We start from the raw sequence: 27,254 nt of genomic DNA, 5'->3' as shown, positions 1-27,254 counted from the left end.
TCCTCTCCGCTACAGGCACCGGTTCTATAGCGCCTTTCTCCAGCAGGGATAGGATTTCCTGCGCAAGGAGTGGATCCGGATGCTTCAAAGAGAGCTGTCGTGAGGCCTCTGCCGGAAAGGAAGATAGTAGCCGTGGGCTATAATCTCCAGAACTCACACATCTGAAGTAATGGCACGCCATTTTACAAGATGCTGTGCCAGCCTTCCCCCAATCGGCAAACCATGGGCAATGGCCTCATGACTGAGTGGAAGCGGCAGTGCCTGAGGGCAAGGAGGCAACTGCACGAGCAGCTTTGGCACCTCAAGTACCTCGTTTTCCACCTCTGGTACTCCTACGTTGGCCCCTTTGACTGGCAGCTCCTCTCGATCTACCAAAGGAAGAGTAGTATCGAACGCAACCTCCCCTCCATTGCTGTACCCTAGGACGAAAAGGCAGAGGTTGGCGTACTGCAGCGCTCAAGGACTTCGCTGCAGCTTTGGAGGTCTGCAACCTCTCAAGGCTCTCGTCAGCCTTGCTGCCAAAAAGATGGACACCATCAAAAGGCATGTTGAGAAGCCGGGACTGCACATCAGGAGCAAACCCCGACTTCCGCAACCACGCAAACTTGTGCATCACGGTGCTCGCTGCCATGGACCGGCTGACACAATCTGCCACGTCCAGACCCAACTGAACGGATTCACACATGGCATCATTGCCATATTGAACGAGGGCTAGAAAACCATCCTGTTCCTCCCCTTCGGGAATATGTTCAGCCGCCAAAGATGCACCATCCCACAGAGTGTGAATGAATCTTGCCAAGGCACAAACGGAGTTGGCTGCCTTTAAAGCCATACCCCCAGAGGAAAATACTTTCTTCGCCCAACCGTCAAAGCGCTTGTCGTCCCTATCAGGAGGGATGGTAGGGTACGCAGCCTGCTTCGCTGGGGCCGTAGCTGCCTGCAACACCAAACTCTCCGGAGTGGGGTGCATTGACAAGTAGCAGGTGTCACCACTGGCTGGACGGTATTTTTTCGGAAGTGACTTATTCACTGCCGGGAGACTCTCCGGAGCAGTCCAAGCCGCCGCCACCCTTCTTTGTAAGGCCATATGAAATGGCAACACCGGATCAGTGGGTGGACCTTGGTCCAATATATCGGTCAGGTCATCCTACAGAAAATCTACAGGTGGAGCAGACCACCCCAAGTACTCAGTCACCCTCGACATGAGACGCCTGTACGAAGACTCGGCATGTGAACCAGGCTCAGGTCTGCCAAACTCAACCTCCGGAGAGGTGTCCAGACCACTGGCGTCATGTAAGGACTGACATAGGTCTTCCATTTGGCTGTGACCAGACAACAGGTCATCAGGAACCTCAGGAGGCACAACCCCCTCCTCATCCGACCCTTCTTCCACCTCTGAAATGTAGTCCAAAGGCTGCAATAAATCAAGCCTGGGGGGGATGACCAGAGAAGGGCTCAAAGACCGGCCTCACTGACTTACTGAGGGCCTTCCTTGGAGTTTCCACAGCCCTCTGTGGCACCTTCGGTAAATCCTCATCAAAAGGCGTCAAGGGCGCCAATGGAATTGGCGTCAACCGAGGCGACAACGGCTTTGTGGCCGGAGCCCCGAGCGTGTCCTTCGACGGCCTCGGCACCGACGACTTCCTCAGAGCCGGATCCTCGAGAGAGTCCCTCGACGAACATGGCACAGACGGCGTCAATGCCTTCTTAGAAGGCCTCACAGGCTCCGACGGTCTCAACGGCGTCGAGGACCGGGACCTGGACCTGGCACAGCTATGGCGATCAACCTCGTCTGATCGGGACCTCGACGGCTCCCGATGATCGCGCCGACCGTCCGAGCCCGAAGGCGTGCGAGCAGTGGCCCTAGCTCGTTCCTTGCCGGCTTCTCTCGAAGGCGCGGACGGAACAGTGCCCTGCGATTTGAAAATCGCCATCATCTCCTGGCGGAATGCGTCTCATTCCGCCGAAGATTAATGCTTGGTGGGACAAGAGGACGGGGAAGGCGACCGGTGACGACGCTTCCGAGAATGCCTAGAAGAGGCAGAGGAATGGTGGGACCCACTCCGAGACCGAGACCCCCTGGACTTACGCCGACGCAGAGAGTTGCCCCTTGAGTCGTCAGTCGAAAGTCCAGCAGATTACGGCATACGGGTTTTAGATACCCTACCTACCATTAACAACTTCTTCCGCTCCCGCAAGGCCTTCAAAGTCAGGGACTGGCAGTCATCGCAGTCGTCGGTGGCGTGGCTTTCGCCGAGGCACCAGAGGCAGACGTCGTGGGGGTCTGTGATGGACATTTTGGAACCGCAGTCCCGACACTTTTTGAAGCCCGACTTCATTGAATCAAGTAAGAAGAACCGAGGCGCGCCGAGATTCCGAAGCGAACACGTTCGCGGAAAAAACGGAACTCAGGCTACGGGGCGTCGTGCATCCTATATGTAACATCCGGTGACATCGACCATTGACGGAGGCCCTCGAGGGACAGCGTATCGACATCATTGACGCAGGACGCCTACACCGAAAATGTTTTCCGAAGCAGCAAAGCTGTGGTAATTACTGTCAAAGATGTCGAATACGTCGGAGGACACAATCCCTTCTAAACATTGTGCCTCGCCCATCATTCATACCATGGAAGGGGCCCTTACCCTTTCCTTATTAACTACACTACACTCCCTCAGAAATTTTATGTCCAGCAGGATCCCCTTTCAGTTCCGCCTTTAAACTCTGAAACACCCTACCTGAAAATCTCTGCCCAGAAGTGAACCACAAGACTTTCAAGAACCAGCTCCAGACTTGGCTCTTTCACCAACCACTTTGAAAGATAATAGCAACTGACAAAAAGCTGTGCACCAGAAACTGTACGGCTACTTTACAACATGCAATTATGAAACTGTTCGCACTACAATCCATGGAAAATCAATTTGATTTATGTATCCTCTGCTGTGTGCTACTGCTCCACAACTGAATCTCAGTGACGTCTACACTCAAGAGCTAAGAAGCGACAACACCAACTCCTCTACCACTCTCCACCCTCCCCTCTCAGCCTTCAACCAACTTCACACTAAGATCTGCAACCTAACACTTTGCACACACCTTCAGACAACCAACCAAGTCGATTGTGCACTTCACACTCTGACCCTACCCATTTTCTGCCAACAGACATTCTGTCAATTCTGCACTCTGCAATCTGGGGACTGTACATGCAGCTAACATGCCCTGGTCCGTACCAACCACAAACAGAGCTTTTCATATAAGCACACAATAATGGGCATTTCCAACCTGCATCCATCAACATCACAGGTTTCCACATGCACCTACCCACTATTTATTTTATTAATATATTGGGTGTTTATAATGCGCCTATACAGCAAATGGTAAGGTTGTTATGTTGTTATGTTATTGCATTTGTACCGCGCCACAAGCCCAAAGGCAACAAGACTACCGGGGGTGGAGGGCACAGATGAAGAATAACAAAAACGGTCCTACTAGGCCTTGTGACATTCAGATCGCTTAGTGCAGTAAGAAGAAGTGCAGGGGAGTGGGGAGAAGAGGGGGGGGTGGTGGGGATGGGGATAGGGCCCCTGGGCTAGGCGAGTGCTAAGGAGAGGCCACGAGGACAAGTGCCAGGGGAACTATCTGGCTATCATACCCTGCCTACTTTCTTACAAAGTAATGATCAATGAGCACAACATTATTGGAACAAGAGCACTGTATCTGATCAATTTGCATTACTTAAATGAACCATGGACAGCCACCAAATCCGATTTAAAAAACATCAAATACTCACCTTTCAGTTAGCAAAGAAAATGTGGCAGACCAGCACCTTCAACTGAACAAAAATAGAAAACGAATAATAATCATACTAAACATGGGAAGCCCCTCACACCATACCAACCACAGCAACAGGGTGGTGATCAGTTTCAACTGATCAAAAGGAAGGAATATTCTTCACCCTCCTATTGAATACAAATTCCAACTTCCACCACTGGCTGATCCAAGACTCTAGTCACCTCCTAATGAACATGGGTGCAGTTGTCTCCTTTGGCTCAAGAAACATGTAACATGTAAGCCACCACTGCCTGACGAAAGACACACAAGATCCACCGTCAATTATCGTAAGACATGGAGTAATTAGCTCCCTACAAACAAAGGAAACGTTAACTTTTTTATTTCATGCTGACCATGAAAATGCCAACACCATTAGTTTCTACAGAACAAGTATATCCAAGTAACTAGCCAATGACATGGGGAAAGTAATTCCCTATTGACAAAAGAAACATGAATGGTTGTATTTGCATGCTAACCACATAAACCTAAGAGACCGGCACTTGCGACTGACAGTTTTGGTTGCGGCTACCTCCAGCTGCCAAAAGATACTTAGAGTACTCACCTCCAACTGACCAACTATGCAAAAAGCCATCAACACATACTTACTGAAGAAAACCTGACGTTTCAGATGCTAACTAAACAAAGCTAGTTTTTTTTAAAAGACCACATTTATGAAAGAAGACAGACCATTAACAGACTGGAGAAAAAAAACATGAGGTCATAACTTTCTACTGAAACATTTGAAATTCACCTCGATTTGACCTTCACAACGACCTGAAGACTTTGTGGGATCGCCCAGGGCTCTACATGAGGTTATTCTCATATGAAGCACTTCTCAAATAAGCAGCATTAGTGGTACTTACCATCTTTCCAGAGGGGTGTTGTTAATTTTCTTAAGTAAAAAGGTAGGAGGTGCTTACCTCTTCCAGCAGTTGCAGCAGTTTCCTTCGAATGCCTTCAGCATTCTCAGCAGCCGGGTCCTTAAGTAGCTGGCGGAACTTCTCGATCACCTGGTAAAAGACATTCTTCCACAGAATTTGATCCATGTTCTGACTGTCTGCAAACTCTATGTCGGTCAGAAGGCATCTCTCATATAACTGCAGGAGTTCGGCCCTGGAAAAAGGCAAAGAAACTGTGGAGGTCACATGATCAAGAAAGCATTTGCACCATTCTAGCGTAAAACCCTGGTCGTACTGTCCCACTATAATCCCTGTAGCTTCTACAAATTTGCAATCCTTTGGTCTCAAACAGACCTCAATATTCACTTAATTTCCTCTTCTGGATATTGTCAAGATTCCAAATTAATTATTACAGAGTATCACATATTATGCAATCTTGCAGCTGCATGAAAAGCTACACACTTTATTTGTGTAATTTTTAATGTTGACCAACCAGAATCCATCTCACATAATCATTTGAGAAACACCAGGTAGGATACTTTTTGAAAGCATACTAAAGACAAATGCATTCAATGAGACTGCAAGTACAAACTGCTGCTCGCCTCCATCAACCAGCATGGCATTTGGAGGGTCGAACCAAAAATAATTAACATGTTAACCTGCATGTATATAGGTCTACTGACCAGAGAATCAAATGATAAAAAAAACCTATATAGGTGATCTTAGAAGATAGCGTAGGGGTGGGGCGCTGTTGCGCACAGTGAGGGATGGCTGCCTGATTCGGGAGCTCCTGCTCCACAAGAATATCCTGTGCCAATACATCTGCCTGAAGGCCGCCTGCAAAGCCGATTCAGCTGATAGCCCAGACACTGGGGCTCGTGCGGTGGAAATCCTGTTGGGCTGGGACCAGCGGCGACGAGATACGGCCGTGACAGGACCGGCCGCTGGCCACACTGAATCCGGGAGGCTCTGGTGTTCCGGCGGGTGCTGGGAGAGGCACAGTTTTATGTGCTACGAGGCGCAGGCCTCGACATCCTAGGTACACAGGGCCCTGATATAAATGTGGAATCAATCCGCCAGTAACTGGAGGACCGTTATGCTCTGACACCTTGCTGAAAACTTCAAAGCCCATCCTGGCCCAAACCTTCTGGCCCGGATATACACCATTATTGGGATACGGTCCCCTCACGGCGGGCGCACCTGGGTGGCTGGCCCGGTTGGACTGCTCGGGGGAGGTGGAGGGCTGTTCTGGCCTCCGCGCTGTTTGGTCGAGTGCTGGGGTCCTGGAGGGCAACTGGATGAGACACGGGGCTTCTGCTTGGACCTGAACACATAATCTGCACTCTGGCGCCCGCGGGGTTCCGGTTCTGTCTCCGACTGTCCCCTTGTGTGACAACCGGCAAGCTGTTTGCAGATCCAGGCATTCGCTGAGCTACAACCTCTAAACAAGGTATGCAAACTGAATATTGCTGTGTTTAAGTACGTAGGAGGGCACAGTCCATTGTGGTAGACACGGCCCGACAGCCTATGCACGCGAGGGTGTGTTGACACAAGACCTCAATTTTGAACCCCTCTTGTACCCACTCAGAGACTGCATAAACGGACTGGGCTGCAGTCTGCTGGGGGTTCCCGGCTCAGGCCATACAGCATTTAAATCAATAACATTGCACAGCACTGGGCCACCCTGGGGGAACCACACAAAACGGGCAAGGCAGTCAAGACCCCTGGCAACAAAAGAAAAGGGCCAATGGACAATTACACCAGCAGCCAGAGCCAAATTACCGCTGAAGAAGTACACACAGAATCCATCGAGGCTGGGGGGGCTGAGGTGGGGGGCCCAGTGGACAGACTAACAACACTGGTACAAAATGGGTTCCTCGCAGTTAATGTAGAGCTGGATGAGATAGTGGCCACAATAGGCTCCTTGAGGGCCAGAATCGACAAGGAAAGCGCACGAGTCACTGAAACGGAAAACAGGATAAGTACAAACGAAGATACCATTTCACATCACAGCCGTGACATCACCCTAATTTAAGAAACAATGACCAAGCTGCAAAATAAATGCGAGGACCTTGAATCGAGAAGAAACAATATTCGAGTGGTGGGTATAGCAGAATCCTTTGGGAAAGGACAAATGGAAAAGCAACTCGAAGCACTGCTCAAGTCCTTGTTTGGGATGAACGTATTCTCTGATCAATTCCTGGTCGAAAGGGCGCACCGCACACTGGCTCCAGTTCCTAAACCGGGCGAACCACCACGCACGATAATTGCCCGGCTCCTCAATTATAGGGACAGAGACACAACCCTGAGTTTGGCGAGAGAAGCTGGGACACTGCAATATGAGGAAAACCGGATTCATATTTACCCAGTCTTCTCCTCTGGGGTCCAGGCTAGCAGAAGATCCTATGATTCTGTCAAGAAGCTCCTGAAAGCGCGCCAAATCTCGTAAGCACTGATGTTCCCAGCCAAGATGAGAATACAACATGCGGGCAGGGCGCACTTTTTTGAATCTCCCTCTGAAGCCATGTTCTATATAGAAACCTACATACCCCTCACCCCTAGAGGGGACAGACCGGCACAGAACAATAGACCTCATCCAGCAGACTAAAGATGTGTGCCGGAAAAATGTATTCCTGGGCTATCATATCCCGTATGTTTGAAATACTGTTGAATTGGTGACTAGAGGCGGACCCATGATTTATGGTTAAGTGGGGCTGGAGTACTGAAGTTGGTGGCCATGTGAAGCAACATGGCTACCCCTGGAATATTCCACAAGTTAATGAGGGATCATCATCCAGTTGGGGGCGATGATGAGGGTGGGGGGGTGGAAAGATGGGACGGAGTTTGTTGTTATTTTGGAATAGGCTTCCACAAGTTGAAGTGGGAAAATTGTCAAGTTGGGGGTGAGGGAGGGGGGTTGGTTAAAGGGAATGGAACAAGTTGTTGTTGTTGCACAGCCTTGTGGTTTGAAGCGGGCTGTAGGTCTCCTTTTATGGAACCCAGTCCTGGCGAGGGAAGGGGAGAAACAGGTTATTGGTCAGACAAGTGGTCTCTGAGATTCTGGCGCGATGCATGTTCCACGAGAGGAACATTATTGAGATGCGTGATGCCATCCGTACATTTCTCTGTAAACATTGGTTGCAGACTGAAGGTGAAGCTACTGTCGTGGAATGTTAGGGGTCTGAATAATCGGTCTAAAACTAGAAAGGTGGGGAATTACATTACCAGACATGGTGCCCATATTGTCATGTTACAAGAAACACATGCTATGGATACTAATAATGAATGCATATTGCCTGGTTGGGGCAGGTCAAGGTTTTACACAAATTACTCATCCCAGTCCAGAGGGGTCATCACTCTGATAGACCCAACTTTGGGATTCAAGCTGGAAGGTCAAAGAACTGACCCCCTTGGTAGGTATGTTCTTGTGTGGGGCGAGGTCACGGGTCAACAAATGCTACTGATTAACACGTATGGTCCTAATATTGATGACCCAGCCTTCTATACCAGTGTATACCAGCTGATCACTTCCATTGATGTGTCCATTGTATTGTGGGGGGGTGATTTCAATGTTGCTCTCGATCCCAGATTGGACAGGTCCAGTAAGATCACAAGGTCGCCTAGTAGAGCTGTTCTTACTCTACACCACATCCTACTTCAGCTCTCCCTTGAAGACGCCTGGCGGGTGCTCCACCCAAGCAGTAGGGGATACACGTACTACTCTTCGGTGCATGATTCGGAGTCCAGAATTGACTACTGGTTTGTCTCCCCTGCTGTAATTACTGCGGTGCAGTCATGCGAAATACTGCCCCGCACACTGTCTGAACATTCCCCGGTTGTGATTGAGGTTGATTTCCATGGCTGTCCCAGACCTGTCAAAAGATGGAGAATGCCCATAGGGTTGCTGTGCGGCGCTGCGGTTGTGGGGGGGGGCTACACATTGAAATTGCAGAGTTCCTGGACAGAAGCATAGGCTCTGTTGATAGATACTCCACGGTATGGGAGTCCTTTAAGGTATGGACTAGGGGAACCCTGCTATAGAAATCAGTGGGACTCCTGAAAGGGGTTCGAGCTGAACTAACCCAAACTGAACTTAAACTGGGGAAACTAGAGGAGGCTTATTCTCATACACAAGACAAGGCAACATTGGCTGAGATACAGACACATCTTCAAGAATCTGGCAGGCTGGCCGCTAGAGAAGTACAATATATGGCGGGCCCGATCCGCGCCCGCAGATACGGCGAGGGTAACAAGACTGGTAGGACGCTGTCTAATTTATTGAAACAAGATAGACACCCCAACCGGATCACGAGCATACAAACGCCACATGGGGAGGACCTTCTGGGGGAACAGGAGATCAATAATGAGTTTGCTAAATTCTATTAGCAATTACATAGTAACAGGGATACCAAAACAACCACCGAAATTAAAACATGCTTAGAGACACTGAGGTTTCCTACACTCCCCGAGGAGACACGACTGGCAATGGACCAGCCTGTCACGGCTGAGGAAATCGCCAAAGCGATTAAAGACTTGGCGTCCAATAAGGCTCCAGGATCAGACAGACTAGGAGCGGAATTCTACAAGGAATTCCACGAGGAACTGGTCCCAGTGCTGTTACAGGTATGGGAGGAATCCCTCCAGAGCAGAACACTGCCCCCAACGATGAGGGAGGCCATAATAACTGTACTCCCTAAACCCCGTCGCCCACCACAGGACATATCGTCCTACAGGCCGCTCTCTCTGATAAACACGGATGCCAAGATAATTGCAAAAGTGTTGGCCAACAGGCTTCTACCAGAGGTCCCGAAACGTGTACACCCCGACCAAAACGGGTTTATCCCCATTAGGTCCACGGCCCTCCACCTTCCTAGACTTTTTGGTATCATGGCCCAAATAGACCCGAGGAGGAAGGCAGTGGCCATATCCCTAGATGCCGAAAAGGCCTTTGATTCAGTGTCATGGGCTTACTTACTAGCAGTACTGGAGGCGTTTGGTATCGGCCCTAATTTCATCAGATATGTGCAACTACTATACACGGAACCTGGGGCGCGAGTGCTGACCAATCGATCTATCTCTGATCTATTCCTGCTGGGAAGGGGCACCAGGCAGGGTTGCCCATGCTCACCCATATTGTTTGAATTAACAATAGAGCCGATGGCGATTGCGGTCAGGCTTAGACTCAGATAGGGGTATAAATCTGAGGGGCGCCACCCAGCTGATCTCTCTGTATGTGGACGACAAGCTTTTGTATGTTCGTGAGCCGGAAAACAATATCGCTCCCCTTATGGCAGAGATTCAGGAATTTACTGCCCACTCAGGATACTCCATAAATAAGGCAAAGTCCGAAATATTCTCACTTACACCGGCAACCACATGCCCCAACTCTATATGCGGACTCAAATGGTCTGAACAATGCATTAGATACCTGGGAATACTGGTCTCGAGGGATAAACACACGCTATACACAGACAACCACGAAAACGCACTACAGGCCCTGAGCACCAAATTGCTATTATGGGACCGCCTTCCGATATCACTGCACGGGAGAGTTGCGGTCCTTAAAATGATAGTCTTGCCCAAGCTGCTATATCTCTTTGTTAATATCCCCATATGGCCGGGCCGACCCTTCTTCAATAAGCTTAGATCAATGGCGACGACCTTTCTTTGGAATGGAAAACCCCCCAGAATAGGATGGGAAAAACTGATTGAACCATATTCCTCAGGCGGCATAGCTGCACCGGATATCGAATTATACTACTATACTGCCCAGCCCAATTCTCGAAATACTGGTACGATGAAACCGATGGGCCCCGACACGTGGCGATAGAGGAACTCCCCACACACTCCACAAATATACAGTCTGTGATATTTGACACACACTACAGAAACACATGAGAGTTTAACCCGGTGAGCTGCACAGTAGGTGCGTGGAGGGCCATATTTAAAAAAATGAGAGTTGAGTCCCCCTATAACTCAGAGATTCCCCTCTGAAATTACCCTGGCATACCACAAATCCATGACGGCGGCTTGCGCGAGGTTTGGGACCCCAATGAGGAGATGAAGCTGGGTGACCTGTTCATTGACGGGAGGTTCGCGACCCTACAGGAAATAACTGGGGCATTTGGCGGGGGTCCACTCAGGGTACTTCAATACTATCGCATGAGATCAGCCTTTCAGAAACACTGGTCACCCTTCCCTGAGGAACCCCCTACTCACCTTGTATACAGCTGGTGACATCCAGGGACAGTCTGGGGATCTCAAGACTATATGCTGCAGTCCAAAAACATTCCCCCTCGACTAACCTGGTTAAAGTTAAATGGGAGAGGGATCCACAGATGACCAAACCTGGGACAGATACTGTTCGCTCACCAAGGGTCTCCTTGAACGCTGGCCTACGCCTGATGCAGTTTAAAATTATAAACAGATTACATTACACTCCAGCCAAAATAGCAAAGTTTGCGCCGGATGGGTCCGGAGAATGTCCCAAATGCAAGGCAGGTGGGGCTGGTGCATTCCACATGTACTGGGGGTGCCCGATAGTGGCGGGTTTCTGGAAGGAGGTGGCGGAGATGCTAGAAGAAATCAAACAAGTTCCCCCTGCACTAACCCCGCAGAAATATCTGTTTGGGGACATAGGCAAGTGCTCTGAAAAGGTCAGAAGACTGTTCAACGTATCATGTGCAGTGGGCAAAATATGCATTTTACAGCAGTGGAAGAGTACTGGCGCACCCAGCATGAAACATTTCCTTCGGGAACTGACATATATTAATGAAGCTGAGGAGCAGTTTGTCCTCACCCGCCCATCGGCAAGTAGACCTAAAGACATATGGGGACCCTTCAGAATGTACTTGTGTGACATGATTTCGGATGATGATGACACTGTGTAACCCTTGATACCTCAATGATATGTATAATATTTGATGCTCCTATACTGTGGTGACGATGTAATTGTGCTGTGAATCTTTGTGACCACTAATAAAAAGAGTTTTAAAAAAAAAAAAAAGAATAAGATAGCGTAGAGTGAGGTGTGAATAATTCCCAACAACCATGATTCTAGATACACAGAGATGGTGATAGTAGCCGGTGAGGGCACCAAGCAACAAATATTGATTTTAAAATATTAAAAAAAGAAAAACACCTATTGTTTTCTGTTGCAGTTGTGAGGGCTGCATCATCATCATCTATGTTCTTAAAATTGTGGAATGCGCAGTGTAGTAACTGGGTGTTCTGGCAGTGCCAGTCTTGGCATGTAAGGTGCACAACCTTGTACGGCAAAGCCTGAGCTTTCGAAACCTAAAATGGCTGTCATTTGATTTCTTTCATTCGAAGGATGGCAAGCTCAGTGTTCACCAAGGATGAAGGCATGGGCCCTGTGGAAATGCAGATTTACTGTTTAAGAACTGATGCGTCGGCTGCTATATAAATGCAGGATTTGGTCCTACACCTTTGATTTGTGACTTGAATTCCCATTAATGCTACGCTACGCTCTTATACTCGGAAATGACTTGCATTACTGGATTTTGTTCATGACAACAAAGCATTTGCTAGCTTGCTAATGAACGTAGTTACTATAGAATGACTAATCAACTGCAAGTGTACTTTTATTGGTGGAAATCTGGTGCTAGCAGCTGCCAATCAAATCGTAGTTGCACTGAACTAGAGCGCTCCCTCGAAGAATTACACATACTCCCATTTATCAGTACTACAGATCTGTGCATTTCAGAGTCTTGGTGCGAGCAGTTACCAATTCTGTTTTTCATCTTCTAGAGAAAAGACCACAATAGTTCCAATCAGGGACTAACCACCATTAGAAAAGATGAAGTTAGCTAGCAACTATTGTCTAGTACAGGGGTCTGCAACCTTTGGCTCTCTAGATGTTTTGGAGTGATGTCTGTCCATTGACTATGCTAGACAGGAATGATGCAAGTTGTAGTGCAAAAACATCTGGAGAGCCAAAGGCTGCAGATCCCTAGCATAGTGGGAAGCCTCCACAAAAAGAGCCATTTGAAAATTTGGTAGCTTTTTCGACTGAGCATCAACCGGCAGAGTGCAGAACTTTATCCTAATGCTATGACTTAACCTTACCTAGCCTAGCCGGGACAATACGATGCACCTGGACCAAACTTAATCAGCTGGAATTGAAAACAAAAACTGAAAACTTATCCAATGACCCAGGAACACCAGGCAACTTAGATGGTACAAATGCCTATCCCACCAAAGCCAGAATATGACACTCATGCTGGATCAACCAGATTATCAGAATCATGAAAGATTAAAATAATTGAGACATGCGCCTTAAGAGAGAGACAAACCATCACAAACACAGAAATACAGCCATTTTTAGAGAGGAAAAAAGTGGTATCTTGGAGTATCAAAAGAGTCCTTCTCCCCCACATTATAAAAATAACTCCCTTTATGAGAGGGAGGCAGAGAGGAACAAGAAGGTATATAACAGAATTAATTGTGTAAAGTGTAATAGGTTAAATCAACATTACAGAGGGTGTGAAGGTTTAAGGACAAGTATTTAAAATAGTTGAACACAGAAGATCATTGACAGCAAGTGTGAAGAGGTCAACAGGGCTTGAAAATCTACTAGCCCACTAGCATTGGCAAGGAGATTTAATTAAGGGCGAGTACCATTTGCAAGACACACTACCTTGCTGGCAAATATAGAGATGTTACAAACTTATTTTACATTTACTGCAAACACTTTGCAATGAATGGCAAAACCAGGTTTCACTGTGCACGCTTGACAGCATTGCAGCAAAAATATAGTGTGCGTATGGCGACATGCACCATTTTACAAAAAGCATTGGTAAATATTTGTCACCAGTCACCTTGGGGCAAGTGCATTTCTCTTATGTCGGGTATGTAAACTAAAGATCTCGCCTTGCAAGTCTAATAGGATTTTAAGAATTTGCAAGGCCTGGGTCAAATAGTACAACTGGAGAAACAGCAAGGTTTACTGCCATTTTTCTCTTTAAAAATACATTAGAATGTTTGCAGAGGACACCACTTGCTATGTTAGCTCAGCAGTTGGTTCAGAAAGCTGAGTACGGATAACCAAAGTGTGCCATGACAAAACAGCATCCTACAGTCCTATTTGGAAGAGGAAGAAAAATGTGAATCTAGATTTGTATGAGAAAACATGAAACGTCAGAAATCAAAAGTTGACATCCCATCAGAGAGGACAGGCACTTTTGTAACAAAGAGTATCCCAATTTAGTGAACGAGAGCATTCAAGACCATCCAATACATATTAAGTAGTTTGGATGAAATGTTTTTAAGCAAGAAAAATAGAATGTTTTAGCTCTAAAATGGATCAAGAAAGAGCACCCAATAGAATATAATTTAATCTTCGTGAGTAAACATGGTGTGCTCTGTGCAGTACTTCATTCCTCCTCAAGCTGAGCTATAATAAGTTTCATCACCCAATAGAACAGTGCTTTGGTCAAGCTCAGAAGGTTGAAACACTTGGTGGGCATGTCCGAGATTCAAATTGATGTCTGCATGTGACAGGCACATCTCGAAATCCGAGTGGTAACTCGCTGGGCCATGGCAATGCAAGGTTTGAAATTACTGGGAGCTTTTTAGCTTCTGCTTATAGCCTCTGATAGCTCGGGTCACTTGAAACGAACAGTTACCAAGAGCTATCTTTGGCTCCAGAGGCCAATTGGTGCCTTACAAATACATGTGACATCAGCTTTGATTATTTATTTATAGTATTTTAATAAAGAAGAATTGGGACACATCTATTACACCTTTAAACATATTGGATCATACTTAATGCGCACAAAGTTCAGGTTGCCTCCACTGTGGAAGTCAGTTCCAGGGCGCGCTGTGTACTCGCTTCTGGTTTCTAATTGGTAGCTTATGTCTGCGGGGTGATGCCCAACACCCATTAACTGGTTTTAGCTCCTGCTTATTCATTCAAAGGGCTGCATTACATGTTGGGCAGTGTGGGTAAAATGCAGCAGTATTACTGTATGCTTCCATATTACTGCACCGTCAAACTAGGATTTTGGCAGAAAGTTGGGAGGATTCACCTCCAGCCATGAGCAGACTTTCTGCCAAATTTCAGTGTAATTACCACCGGCTGAATTACTGCCAAAATCCCCCATGGAGTCCTAATGACTACAATGAAATGGGGACCAACACCGCCGGCCACCAATTGTAATCCAGCTGTAATAATGCGAGACCAAGTGGTGGTAACAGTAATGCAGTTTTGTGGTGTCTCCGCCAATTTACAGCCGAGATACCGATGAGGCCCCCCAACATTGAACCCTGCAATGTATTTAACATGCGTTTTCTATTCTTTGATGGTCACACAGTGTAACCTTGCTGTAGTCACAACTGAAATTAGTTTCTAGAAGATCTGATGCCAAATCTGGATGTTTTGGAGTTTGTAAAAAAATACCCAAAACAAAATTGAGATTAAAACCAATGCTGAATGAGGGCGCTATTCAGCAGCTTGTAAAATGGCTGCTCCTCTCTGAACTCTGCAGCACCCGTGTTTGCCAACGGTACCATAGACCCGAAGACGGGCAGTACTACAGGAGCAAAGCAGAGCAGGAGGTGCCTGAAGGATCAAGGCACATTCTGACCTACTTGCAGAGCAAGAGCTCCACTACAAACCATGATACTACGACCGTACCTGAGGCGGCATGCACACTCTGGGATGCACAACGCTGTGCTGCTGGAGCGCGGCGCTGCCGGAGTCGCAGTGCACAACAGAGTAAAGTCTTGCTCCGGTGGAACACTGGGTGAATGGGGCCTGACCCTGACTCTGGGATCTTGCACTGATGCGCATAAGCCGACTGGCCTAGTGTAATGCATTCACCTGCTTTGCCTTCTCCTGTCCTGCACCAGTCCCTCCACGACACATCCGCTCACAGGATCCGCACACAAGCATCACAGCAGCGGAGCCACGCGCTGACAACTCATCGCTGGAGATCACCACGATTCAGCGCGCCGTATGGAATGCAGTACATGGGGCGGCGGTTACCATGGCGATTCTACTCGCGCCCGTCAAGTCTGTCAGCCCGCATAGCATGTCGGCCCTTTGCACAGCACGTGATGTGGCAACTCCGCTCACGTGACTCAGGCGCTATGGCAACGGTATAAACAGACGCCGTAAATGCAACACGGCGCTTCTCAGCTGTGCTTTCTCAGCGTTTGGCGTTTTGTCTCCTCGGCTTTGTGTTACTTCCTGGATTTGACCTCGGTCTTCTGTTTTCTGGACTGCCTTTTTGCCTTGCCCTCGGTTGCGAAGCTTTTCAGGACTGCCTCTTCGAACTGCTTTGACCTTGGCTCCCGTTTACCGGACTGTTTCTGGCTCTCTCCCTGCTGCGACGCATCACGTTTTTTTGTTAACCCGGTTCCTAATGACCTCGAATCACGTTTCTCGGACTGTATCTGGATTTACCTTGTCTACAAGTACGTCAGACTTGCCATTTGGGCATAGGCTTAAACACAGGGGGCTATCCAGTGAGTCTCTGCGGCATCCTGACTCTTCCATGCTGGCTCTGCTGCTGCCACATCAGTCACTGAGGGAACATCATACACCGTCCTGGGGGGACGCCCTTCTTAGGTATCCTGTTTTTGTCCTCCCCTGGCCTTTTCTCCTGCTCCCCAAGTGGCAGATGTCCTTTGATTATCCATTACAGCCATTGTTTCGTGCTTGTATTCCAGAGGTGTTCTTGTCTAACCAGCCTTCCTTCCATTGCAGCCTCCTGTGGATCTGGTGTTCTGATTCCTGCCACCTGTGGCCTCAATAACAGAACAGCAAGGTGTTACTATCTCTCTGTTCTGTGCTTGGGGACAGAGGTATACCTAATCTACGCAGACCTCAAGTCTTGACAGACTGAGAAGCCTTCCTCTGCCTAGGTTATGGATGCCTCAGCCGGGGACGCAGTGGCCGCTTTGGTCCAGGCTATTACGGTATTGCGGGCCGACATGGTGGCCGCCACCGCTGCCATCCATCAACAATTAGATCCCATACAGAGCGAGCGCCATGCTCTGCCTGCGGATCCAGAATTTGGGGGTCCCCCCTTACCTCCCGGTGCCTCCGGCAACAGTGCAACCCCAGCCCCAGTCCATGTGCCCATTCCATTTCCTCTGGCTGTCCCCGAGAAATTCCAGGGTGACCCAAGAAAATTATGTACTTTCTTGAATCAGTGCAAACTGCACTTCCTGTGTCGCCCTCAAGCGTTTCCAGACTTCACTACTAAAGCAGCGTTTACCCTGTCGCACTTAGGTGGCATACCAGCCACTTGGGCCTATCCTTTGCTAGAGGGGAATAGCCCGGTATTATATGACTTAACTCTTAATGGCCGAGATGACCAGGGTCTTTGACACACGCCACAAGGCACAGTCACGCGACCTTCAATTGCTTAATCTATCCCAAGGCAAAAACAGGCTAATCAACGACATCACACGCTTCAACCAATTGTCAGTGGCAACGGCTTGGCCAGAGAACAAAAAAGCTGTTGTCTTTTATAAGGGGCTGAACGACACCCTGAAAGACGCTCTGGCCGTTGTCCCAGCATTGCCCATGCAATATCTTGACCTTGTAGATTTGGAACTGCAGGTGGATGTGCAGCGGGCGGAGATAAAGACTGAGTCGGGCCAATCCTCTTCCCGGTCTTTTTTTTCTTCCAGTGACACACAAGGGGAACCTATGCAAATCGGAGGGATTCGTAGTCCAATCACCGCCAAAGAAAGGGAACGCCGGAGAACGGCTAATGCATGTTTCTACTGTGGCCTGAACGGACATTACGTCAAGGAATGCCCAAGGCGCCCCATACTCAAGCCGTCACGTTTTCACAAGGCTCGTCCCCAGAGCCGGGGGCACGGATGAGCCTACACACGACCCCCTCGGTGTCCTTGCCTCCCTTAGGACACATAAAACCCATGATATTGCAGGCCCCGTTACTTCTCACAGATGATACCAAGCATCAAGTCCAGTTAGTAACCGACTCAGGGGCTACAGGCAATTATATTGACATCTCTTTGGCTTCTTCCCTCAATCTGCCAATACAGAACAAGAAACACCCAGAACCCGTACAGGCGGTCGATGGTACCTCACTAATCTCAGGGCCCATTAGGCAACAAACAGCACCCCTGACACTGGTTATTCAGGACACACACAGGGAGACTATCACCTTCAACCCGATTACCACACCACAGTTAGGCCTTATAGTGGGCATACCCTGGTTGCGGGTTCACAATACTGTCATAGATTGGTCTCTGGGTCACGTTTTCCTTGAGTCCTTTCATTGTCAGGGCACCTGTCTCACCCTTCCTGACAACATCGATTTCCCCATCCCAAGTGTTAGGTACGTTGGCCCAGCTAACACTGAACGACCCTCATGCCATGGATCTCAATCCTCCCCATCATGTGGTATGGACCATAGATTCTGGCATCCATATAGAGTATCAGGACTTCTTGCCAGTTTTCGACAAGGGATGTGCGGAACACAGCCCACCACATAGGACATAGGACTGTCCTATAGATCTTGTTCCTGGTTCTGTGGTGCCTTGCAATCGCATCAATTCCTTGTCTCCCTCAGAAGACCAGGCTCTGAAGGCGTACCTGCAGACCTCCCTCCGCTTGGGCCACAAACGACCTTACAAGTCACCTGCTGTCAGCCCCATCTTTTTTGTCCCCAAGAAGGAGGGGGACCTCCGTCCTTGTATCGATTACAGAATAAATCTTATAACAATCAAGAACCGTTATCCCATTTCCCTCATCAGCCCTCTACTTGATCGGCTAACTCATGCCTCTATATTCACCAAGCAAGACCTTAGAGGGGCCTATAACCTGGTCTGCGTTCGGAAAGGGGAGTGGAAGACCGCGTTCTGCACACGACATGGGTTTTACGAGTACCTAGTCATGCCCTTCGGGCTGTGCAACGCTCCCGCTACCCGTCAGCGGTTTATGAATGACATCTTCCATGATTTACTCGACACCTACATTATCGTCTACTTGGACGACATTTTGATTTTCTCCCCAACCCTCCAGGAACAAGAGTCCCATGTGCGCAAGGTGCTTCATCGGCTGGAAACGCATGCCCTTTTTGCAAAACCAGAGAAGAACAAGTTACTTACCAACTGTAACGTTCTTTCGATTGGATGTTCCTCCCACGTATTCTTCATCTTAGATATATATCCTTACCTTTAGGTTTCGCCTCGGAAAATTATTTCTCTTGTCCAGCAGAGGGCACTCCATTCGAGGCAGCAGCGTCGATGTCCCTCGGCGGCATCCATCGAGTATCGACATCATCCCTCGTATAAAAGCTTCGAGCGCGCCCGTTGGCCTCAGTTCCGTTTTTTCGTTAGCTTTGCTTCGGATGGAGTAAAACAGCGCTTCAGTATTTCGGGACAAAAAGCGATGTTGTTGTCTTCTAACCCTTCCACCCCGAAGACAGGCTTTAAAAAATGCCTAAGATGTGGAAAGAAAATGTCTTTGACGGATCCACATAAGAACTGTCTATGGTGCCTCGGCACCGACCACCGAACGGAAGACTGTGGTTCGTGCCATATAGTCCATGGATCTTACTTCGTTTTAGGTATGCCTTTTTTGACCCAAGCCCTAAAAGAGTTTAGAGTGTAATACACGTAAACTGTACTGTGGGGTTAGGATGGGAGGGTCGATGAGGAATACGTGGGAGGAACATCCAATAAGAACGTTACAGTTGGTAAGTAACTTGTTCTTCGAATGGATTGTGTCCTCCCACGTATTCCTCATCTTAGATAGCCTCCCAAAGCAGTTTTGTCTCAGAGGTGGGAGTACAGTATCCTTTTCTAATCATGTACAGAATGAAGTACAGATTTTGCAAACAGACTCCCTTGAGAAGAAGTCGAGTCCAATGCATAATGTTTTATAAAGGTGTGCATAGAGGACCATGTGGCTGCCTCACAAATATCTTGCACAGGGACACCCCTTTTTAATGCTGTAGAAGTTGCCATGCCCCTGGTCGAATGAGCTCTTAGTCCATCAGGCGGTTATTTTCCTGCCAATCTATAACATTCTGTTATGGCTAAAATTATCCATCTGGATAAAGTTTGTTTTGTTACCGGAAGGCCCAGTTTACGTCCAGTGTATGCCACGAAAAGTTGATCACACTGGCAAATCTTTGCAAATCTTGAGATGTAAAAACTATGAGCTCTCCTGGGATCTAGTCTATGAAGTCTTTCCTCTTCCTTGCTTGCATGAGGAGGAGGGTAAAATGTAGGCAAAGTTATCTTTTGTGACAGATGAAAATCCGAAACAATTTTTGGCAGAAAAGAAGGTTTAACCCTAAGAACTACTTTGTCCTTATAAAAGATGGTGTGAGGAGGTCCGTTTGAAAGCCCCTGCAACTCACTTACCCTGCGGGCTGATGTCAATGCTACAAGAAGAATTGTTTTTAACGTAAGGAGCCTTAAAGGGCAAGAATGTAACGGCTCAATTTTAAAACTAGATTTAGATCCCACACTGGAACCTGGAAAAGTATTGGGAGAAAAACATTATTTAAACCTTTTAGGAATTGAATTATCAAAAGGTATTTTAAAGTAAGATTCTTCTTCAGAAGAGCACTTAAAGATGGATAGCGCTGCTAAATATCCCTTTATTGTCCCAACCTGAAGCCCTAGATTGGCCAAATGTAACAGAAAAGATAAAATTGTGGGGATATTACACTGAAAAGGGTCCACATTCTTTTCTCTGCACCAGCTACTGAACTTGTTCCAACAACACCGATACAGAGACTTAGTTGCTGGCCTTCTGGCCGAAAGCAAAATCTCCATCACGTCATCCAGAAGGTCCCAATCCTTGTATCTCAGCCTTTCAGAAGCCATGCGTGAAGGTTGAGTGTGTTGACCTCCGGATGGAGAACATGACCTTCCTGTCGCGAGAGAAGATCCTCTCTTCTTGGAAGACGTATTGCAGGGCAGATGGACATGTCGAGAAGGTCCGGGTACCACGTTCTCCTGGCCCAATCCAGAGCAATTAGGATCATGGTCTTCCTGAACTTTCTCAACCTCCTGATTACTTGAGGGATCACAGGGATTGGAGGAAACACGTACAGTAGTGGGAACTCCCATTCCACCACAAACGTGTCCCCCATAGCTCCTCTCGGGGGAAATTCCCTTGAGCAGTACAGTTTGCACTTCCGGTTGACCCCAGTCGCAAACAGATCTACTTGAGGGGTTCTCCAAAGGGCGAAGATCTCTTGAATGACTTCCTGAGCTATCTCCCACTCGTGAGAGACTGTGCTCTGCCTGCTGAGAGCGTCCGCTGTTGTGTTTCGCTCTCCGGCTCGATGAATTGCTGATAGAGAGATCCCTTCTTGTATTGCCCAGAACCAGAGTTGCATCGCCTCTCTGCACAACGGTAGTGACCCTACTCCTCTCTTGTTGAGGTAGTACATGGCCACTGTGTTGTCCGTCATTATCAGAACATTCTTTCCCCGTACAGAGAGCAGAAAGGCCTTCAGCGCTAGTCTGATTGCCCTCACCTCCAGAAGATTGATATGTAGTTTGGACTCCCATGGAGACCAACGTCCGCTGATTGTCAGATCGTTGATGTGGGCTCCCCACCCCGTGAGTGAGGCATCCGTCACTAATGTTATCTCCGGCCATGGTTGCCAAAAAGATTCTCCTCTGAGGATATGATGTTTGCAAGCCCACCATTGAAGATCCTGTGCTACTTGGGCTGGGACTTGCAGTAGATCTGACATTTCCCCTGAGAACTGGGACCATTGAGTTCTGAGAGCCCATTGAAGAGATCTCATTCTCAATCTGGCTTCTGGCACCAGGAAAATGCAGGATGCCATCAGACCGAGCAACCTGAGAAAATCGAAGGCCGGAAGATGCTGGGCATTCTGAAACTGTCACCATCTGCAGAATTTGGTGAGCTCTCTCTTCGGGGGGCGAGGCTTTGCCCGAACAGGTATCCAGGACCGCTCCTATAAATTGGAGCTTTTGTGATGGTATTATGTTTGACTTTTTTAAATTCAGAGAAAAACCTAGTTTGTGAAGGAAGTGACAAGTCTTGGACAGGTGATCCAGGGCTTGTTCTGGAGAACCTGCTCTGATCATCCAATCGTCCAGATAGGGGTATATATGAATTCCCCCCTCTTCTGAGACTCACTGTCACCACCGCCATCAACTTGGTGAAAACTCTTGGGGCGGAGGTCAACCCGAATGGCAGAACTCGAAACTGATAGTGAGAATTGCCAATTGCGAACCTCAGGTACTTTCTGTGCTTGAGATGTATTGGCACATGAAAGTAAGCATCCTGAAGGTCCAATGATACCAACCAGTCCTGGAGTTGGAGAGCCTGAAAGATCTGACAAAGTGTGACCATCTTGAATTTGTCCTTCCTTAGGAACTTGTTCAAGTTTCGCAAGTCCAAGATGGGTATCAGTCCTCCGTCTTTCTTTGGAATAAGGAAGTATGGGGAATACCAACCCTTGTTCCTATTTGCTACAGGTACATGTTCTATTACACCTTTCTGTAGTAGGGTTAAAACTTCCTGCAACAGGAGCGGATCCGGATGCTTGGCAGAGTTGTATTCCGGAGGATGGTTCTGAGGTTTCTTTAGAAAAGGAAGGCAGTAACCTTGGGATACTGTTTCCAGTGCCCAAGCATCTGAATAATGCCCCGCCATTCTTTCAGATGCTAAGAGATCCTGCCTCCCACCGGGGTCTTGTGGGTCAAAACCTCAGAGTGGTTTTGCGGCAGCTGCAGCAGCAGCTGATGGTACAGATGCCGTTGCTGGGGCTGACCTAGCACCTTTTCCTCTTCCCCGAGGAAATGTTCTCTGACCTCTTTGATTGGCCTGCCCTCTTCCTCTTCCAATTGAGGAATAACAACGAAAAGGACGACCCCTCCAGGAAGATGAGCCTTTGTAGGGGCGTTGCTGAGGTTGTCGTATAGCGGCACTTAGAGATTTTGCTGCCACTTTGGAGGTCTGTAGCTTCTCCAAACTTTCATCTGCCTTGCTACCGAACAACCTTGAGCCATCAAAGAGCATATTAAGAAGTCTGGATTGCACATCAGAAGCAAACCCAGAATTTCTTAGCCACGCAAATCTGCGTAGCACTGTGGTAGTCGCCATGGACCTGCAGATGCTGTGAGCTATGGCCAGTCCTGATTGAAGGCATTCTCCCGAAGCCTCCTTTCCATCCCTTATATTAGCTAGAAAGCCAACACGCTCTTCGCCTTCTGAGATGCGTGCCGCTGACATACAGTCCCACCGGGTATAAGAGAACCTTGCTAAAGTACAGGTTACATTGGTAGACTTCAAAGCCATACTACCCGATGTAAAGATTTTCCTGGACCATGCATCCGCTTTTTTATCGTCCCTATCTGGAGGGATTGTAGGGTATGCAGCATTTTTTGTGGAAGTGGCTGCCTGTACTACTAAGCTTTCCGGAGATGGATGTTTACTGAGGTATTCCGGATCAGATGTACAAGGTCTATACTTTGCCACAAACTTTCTATTCACAGCCCCTATGGCTTCAAGATGTTCCCATGCAGAATTGACCCTTCTTTGTAATGCAATGTGAAAGGGTAAAATGGGGTCTTGTTGGGGTGTTCCAGATAATATATCCGTCATGTCATCATCATGACTGACTGGTGAACTCCTACCCCACCCCATAAATTCTGTAACTCTGCCCATGAGTCTTCTATAACTCGTATCCACTTGTTCTGATGGGTCTGGTTTGTCAAATTCATACTCTGGAGAAGTATCCAGGCCACTTGCTGTTTGCAAACATTCTTGATTGAGGATCAATTAATTCCTCTGGGACAGGTCTTGTACCATACCTAACACCAGCAGAGGTCACTTCCTCTTGTTCTGATGAGTCTCCCTCATATATGGATGACATGGTCCTGAAAAACTGTCGATGGCGCTGTAGTCTTAACCACTTCCTTCAATATCGTCGAAGGAACTTTCAACGATCTCGATGTAATCGTCGAGGAAGCCGTAGAAACCGTCGAAGGAACCTTTGCAGTCTTCGAGCTCGACGTAGCTTCCTTCGAGTGAGTTGATCTTTCGACGCCATTTTGTTTCCCTCTGCCTTCGATTTATGCACCGAAGGATGTGTTTTACAAGGTGATCGAGAAGAATCCCTCGATGACGTTCTCAACGTCTTTTTATGAGCCTTACTTCTTTTTGGACCTTCCCCTGTCACCTTTTTCGTGAGCAGGAGCATGGTCTTCCTTAGCTATTTTTGAGGGGGTCTGGGCCGCGTTCTCAAAAATTTTTAACATGGATACTCGAAAGGCTTCCCATTACCTAGGAGAGTCATGTTTGGATGGGCATGTTATAACCTCTTCCGAAGATGTCGAAGAGGATGAGGGAGAACGATGCCGTCTTTTCTTCGCCTTCTTCGAAGACGAAGAAGATTTCCTCGATGTACTTCTCGAATGTCTTTTACGATGAGATTTTGAAGACTCGTCCGAGACTTTCTTTTTTAAAGTAGGCTTCGAAACACCCTCCCCCATCGCCAGTTTACCTCTACGCTCTTTTAGGGGTTTGTGGGTCATCGACTGGCACGAACCACAGTCTTCCGTTCGGTGGTCGGGGCCGAGGCACTATAGACAGTTCTTATGTGGATCTGTCAAAGACATTTTCTTTCCACATTTTAGGCATTTTCTAAAGCCTGTCTTCGGCGTGGAAGGGTTAGAAGACGACGACGACATTGCTTTTTGTCACGAAATACTGAAGCGCCGTTTTACTCGATCCGAAGCGAAGCTAACGGAAAAACGGAACTGAGGCCAACGGGCGCGCTCGGGGCTTTTATAAGAGGGATGTCGTCGATACTCGATGGATGCCGCCGAGGGACATCGACGCCGCGGCCTCGAGTGGAGCACCCTCTGCTGGACAAGAGAAAATGTTTTCCGAGGCGAAACCTAAAGGTAAGGATATATATCTAAGATGAGGAATACGTGGGAGGACACAATCCATTCGAAATGCCTGTTCCATTTCCACGAAGTTGACTTCCTAGGTTTCCACATCATGCCTAAGGGTCTGTCCATGAACATATCCAAGGTTTGTACGGTTCTGGACTGGCCGGTACAGACTAACATCAAAGCCCTCCAATCCTTCTTTGGCTTTGCCAACTACTACAGGCGATTCATTTCCGGGGTTCTCTTCCATTACAGCCCCTCTCTCCAAACTCACTAGCCCTCAAAACCCGTTCACCTGGGCGTTTACGTTTGCGCCAGTCTTGCAGCACCCCATTCCAGATTCCCCATTCCTAGTCGAGGCAGATGCCTCATCTTACACATTAGGAGCCGTACTTTCACAGACATGGCCAGCCACCGGCCTCTTGCACCCAGTGGCCTATCATTCACGCAAATTCACGTCAACCGAGACTCATTACACTGTCACAGAAAAGGAACTCCTGGCTGTCAAATACACCTTCCAAGTATGGAGACACCATCTTCTGGGAGCCAAACATCAAATCACGGTTTACACTGATCATCGTAACCTGCAAGACCTTGCCACCCTGAAGTGCGCCAACAGCCGTCAAGTTCGATGGCATCTGTTCTTTTCTGCATATCACTTTGTGGTGAAACATCGGCCCGGGGTCACACATGGGAAAGTGGACGCCCTGTCTCGCCTGCTGGGTGGGGTCTCCCTCGCTGTCTTCCCGGAAACACTACTAGACAGGAACCACATAATCTGCTTATGCACACCCCCAAAGTGTTTATTGACCTCCGTCCGCCAATGGACAGCCCTGCATCCTGAGCTCCTTTCTGATTGGGATCCGGTGACGCCCGAGGGTCTACCCTTCGTACAAAAAAAGGCTGTTCCTACCCTCACCAGACACACATTGCCAAGCCCTGGAATGGTCCCATGATGCCCTCGTTAACGGACACCTGGGCCAAAAACACACCATGTCCCTGCTCCAAAGATGGTGTTGGTGGCCCACCATGCGTAGGGACGTTTAGGCCTATGTGAACAACTGCTCAATATGTGCTCAGTGTAAACCCTGTAAGGGACGCCCTCTAGGCTTATTTCTACCCCTGCCCATTCCGCCTAGGCCCTGGCACATGGTCACTTTGGACTTTGTAACAGACCTCCCTAGAGTGCAGGGTTACGACGCAATCTGGGTGGTCAATGACTCGTTTACCAAGATGGCCCTCTTTATACCTTGCTTGGGTATACTCTCGGCACCCACGTTGGCTGAGTTGTTCGTTCACTCGGTGTTTTGCCTCTTTGGCCTACCATCTTTTCTCATTTCTGATCGGGTTCCCAGTTCACTTTCAAATTCTGGTAGCCTCTCACTGGTTTACTTGGCATTGACGCTTGGTTCTCCTCCTCATACCACCCTGAAAAGGATGGCCAAACCGAACATTTTAATTAAACTATGGAGCAGTACCTGCGCTGCCTGTATTTCCAGAACCAACGTCCTTGGTATCAGGTGCTGCACCTTGCTGAGTTTGCATACAACAATGCCCCTCATTCCTCCACAGGTTTCTCCCCCTTCTATTCCCTGTACGGCCAGCATCTGTGCACTCTTACCTTCCCTGACCTGGCTACTAGCTGAACACCCGCTGCTGCTGTCTGCATTAGCGACTTGCCCCTTGTCCATGCCCAGACCTTGGCTCACCTCCGTGACTCCCAGGCAGTGATGCAGCGTGCCGCAGACAAGAGGCACTCCCGGCCCCTTGTTATGCCCTCGGGACCAGGTTTGGATTTCTACTGGTCATCTACGCCTGCCCGGGTGCAGCAAACTGCTTCGCTTTTGTGGGCCCCTAAAGGATCGTCAGGGTAATTAATCCCGTGGCCTAACATCTCTCCCTGCCTTCTTCCTGGTGCAGAAGACGGAGCGTTGCTGGACCTGCCCGAGAGGATCTTTGGAGGTGGGTCTGTGAACCAGGGGGCCTCCCACAGCGACCATGACGAAGGGAGGTTGTGCGCACAAAAAATAAAGTAACATTGAACCCTTCACTAGGCAGGTTACCAAACCTACAGTGGATGCTGGCAATGCCTCTGGAGAAAATGCTGGGGCAGTGGCCCAGATATGCCCGACCTGCGCCAGATAATGGACAGCATGTAAAGTGGCTTTGTGACTATGAGTGGTAAACTCGACGACAGACACCAAGGTCGCAACCTTGATTTCAAAACCTGATGGAGAAAGGGCCAAGGTGACTGAGGCGGAAACACAAATTGAAACGGCAGAAGACTATCGTAACCTCCATGTCCAAAGACCTCAAACGCACTCTACAGCGATGTGACAACCTTGAATCTCGCTCCTGGCATTGGTTTGGTGGGTCTGCCAGAGGGGTTCAGCAAGGGGCCTATGGAAGTCACGACTGAAACCCTCCTAAAGGAACTGTTCGGGGACCTGCCTTTCTCAACTTTATTTGTGGTGCAGCGCGCTCACAAATCGCCGGCGATAAGGCCTAAGCCTGGGGCTCCGCCTAGGCCTGCGTTGGTCCGCCTGCTGAATTATCAAGACGGCATCCTCATCATTTGGTTGGCCAGGGAGAAGAGCCATCTCCGTTATGATTCAGCTAAAATTC

General features: G+C 48.4%; 1 protein-coding gene across 2 annotated transcripts in view; it reads right to left on the bottom strand.

The window, feature by feature from the left end:
- The window catches only part of SMG6 (SMG6 nonsense mediated mRNA decay factor), a 1,575,243-nt gene that overhangs the window by 1,394,110 nt on the left and 153,879 nt on the right, over window positions 1-27,254 (bottom strand). For both annotated transcript variants that reach the window (XM_069615353.1, XM_069615354.1), the window contains one exon: window positions 4,749-4,941. In XM_069615353.1, coding sequence (XP_069471454.1) covers window positions 4,749-4,941 — 193 coding nt within the window. The remainder of the gene's footprint in view (window positions 1-4,748; window positions 4,942-27,254) is intronic.

The sequence above is a fragment of the Ambystoma mexicanum genome, chromosome 9 (genome assembly GCF_040938575.1).
Source record: "Ambystoma mexicanum isolate Mex_15411 chromosome 9, UKY_AmexF1_1, whole genome shotgun sequence".
NCBI classification, from domain to species: Eukaryota; Metazoa; Chordata; class Amphibia; order Caudata; family Ambystomatidae; genus Ambystoma; species Ambystoma mexicanum.
The sequence above is the reverse complement of the archived record's forward strand: the minus strand, read 5'-3'. Positions and strand labels throughout refer to the sequence as shown.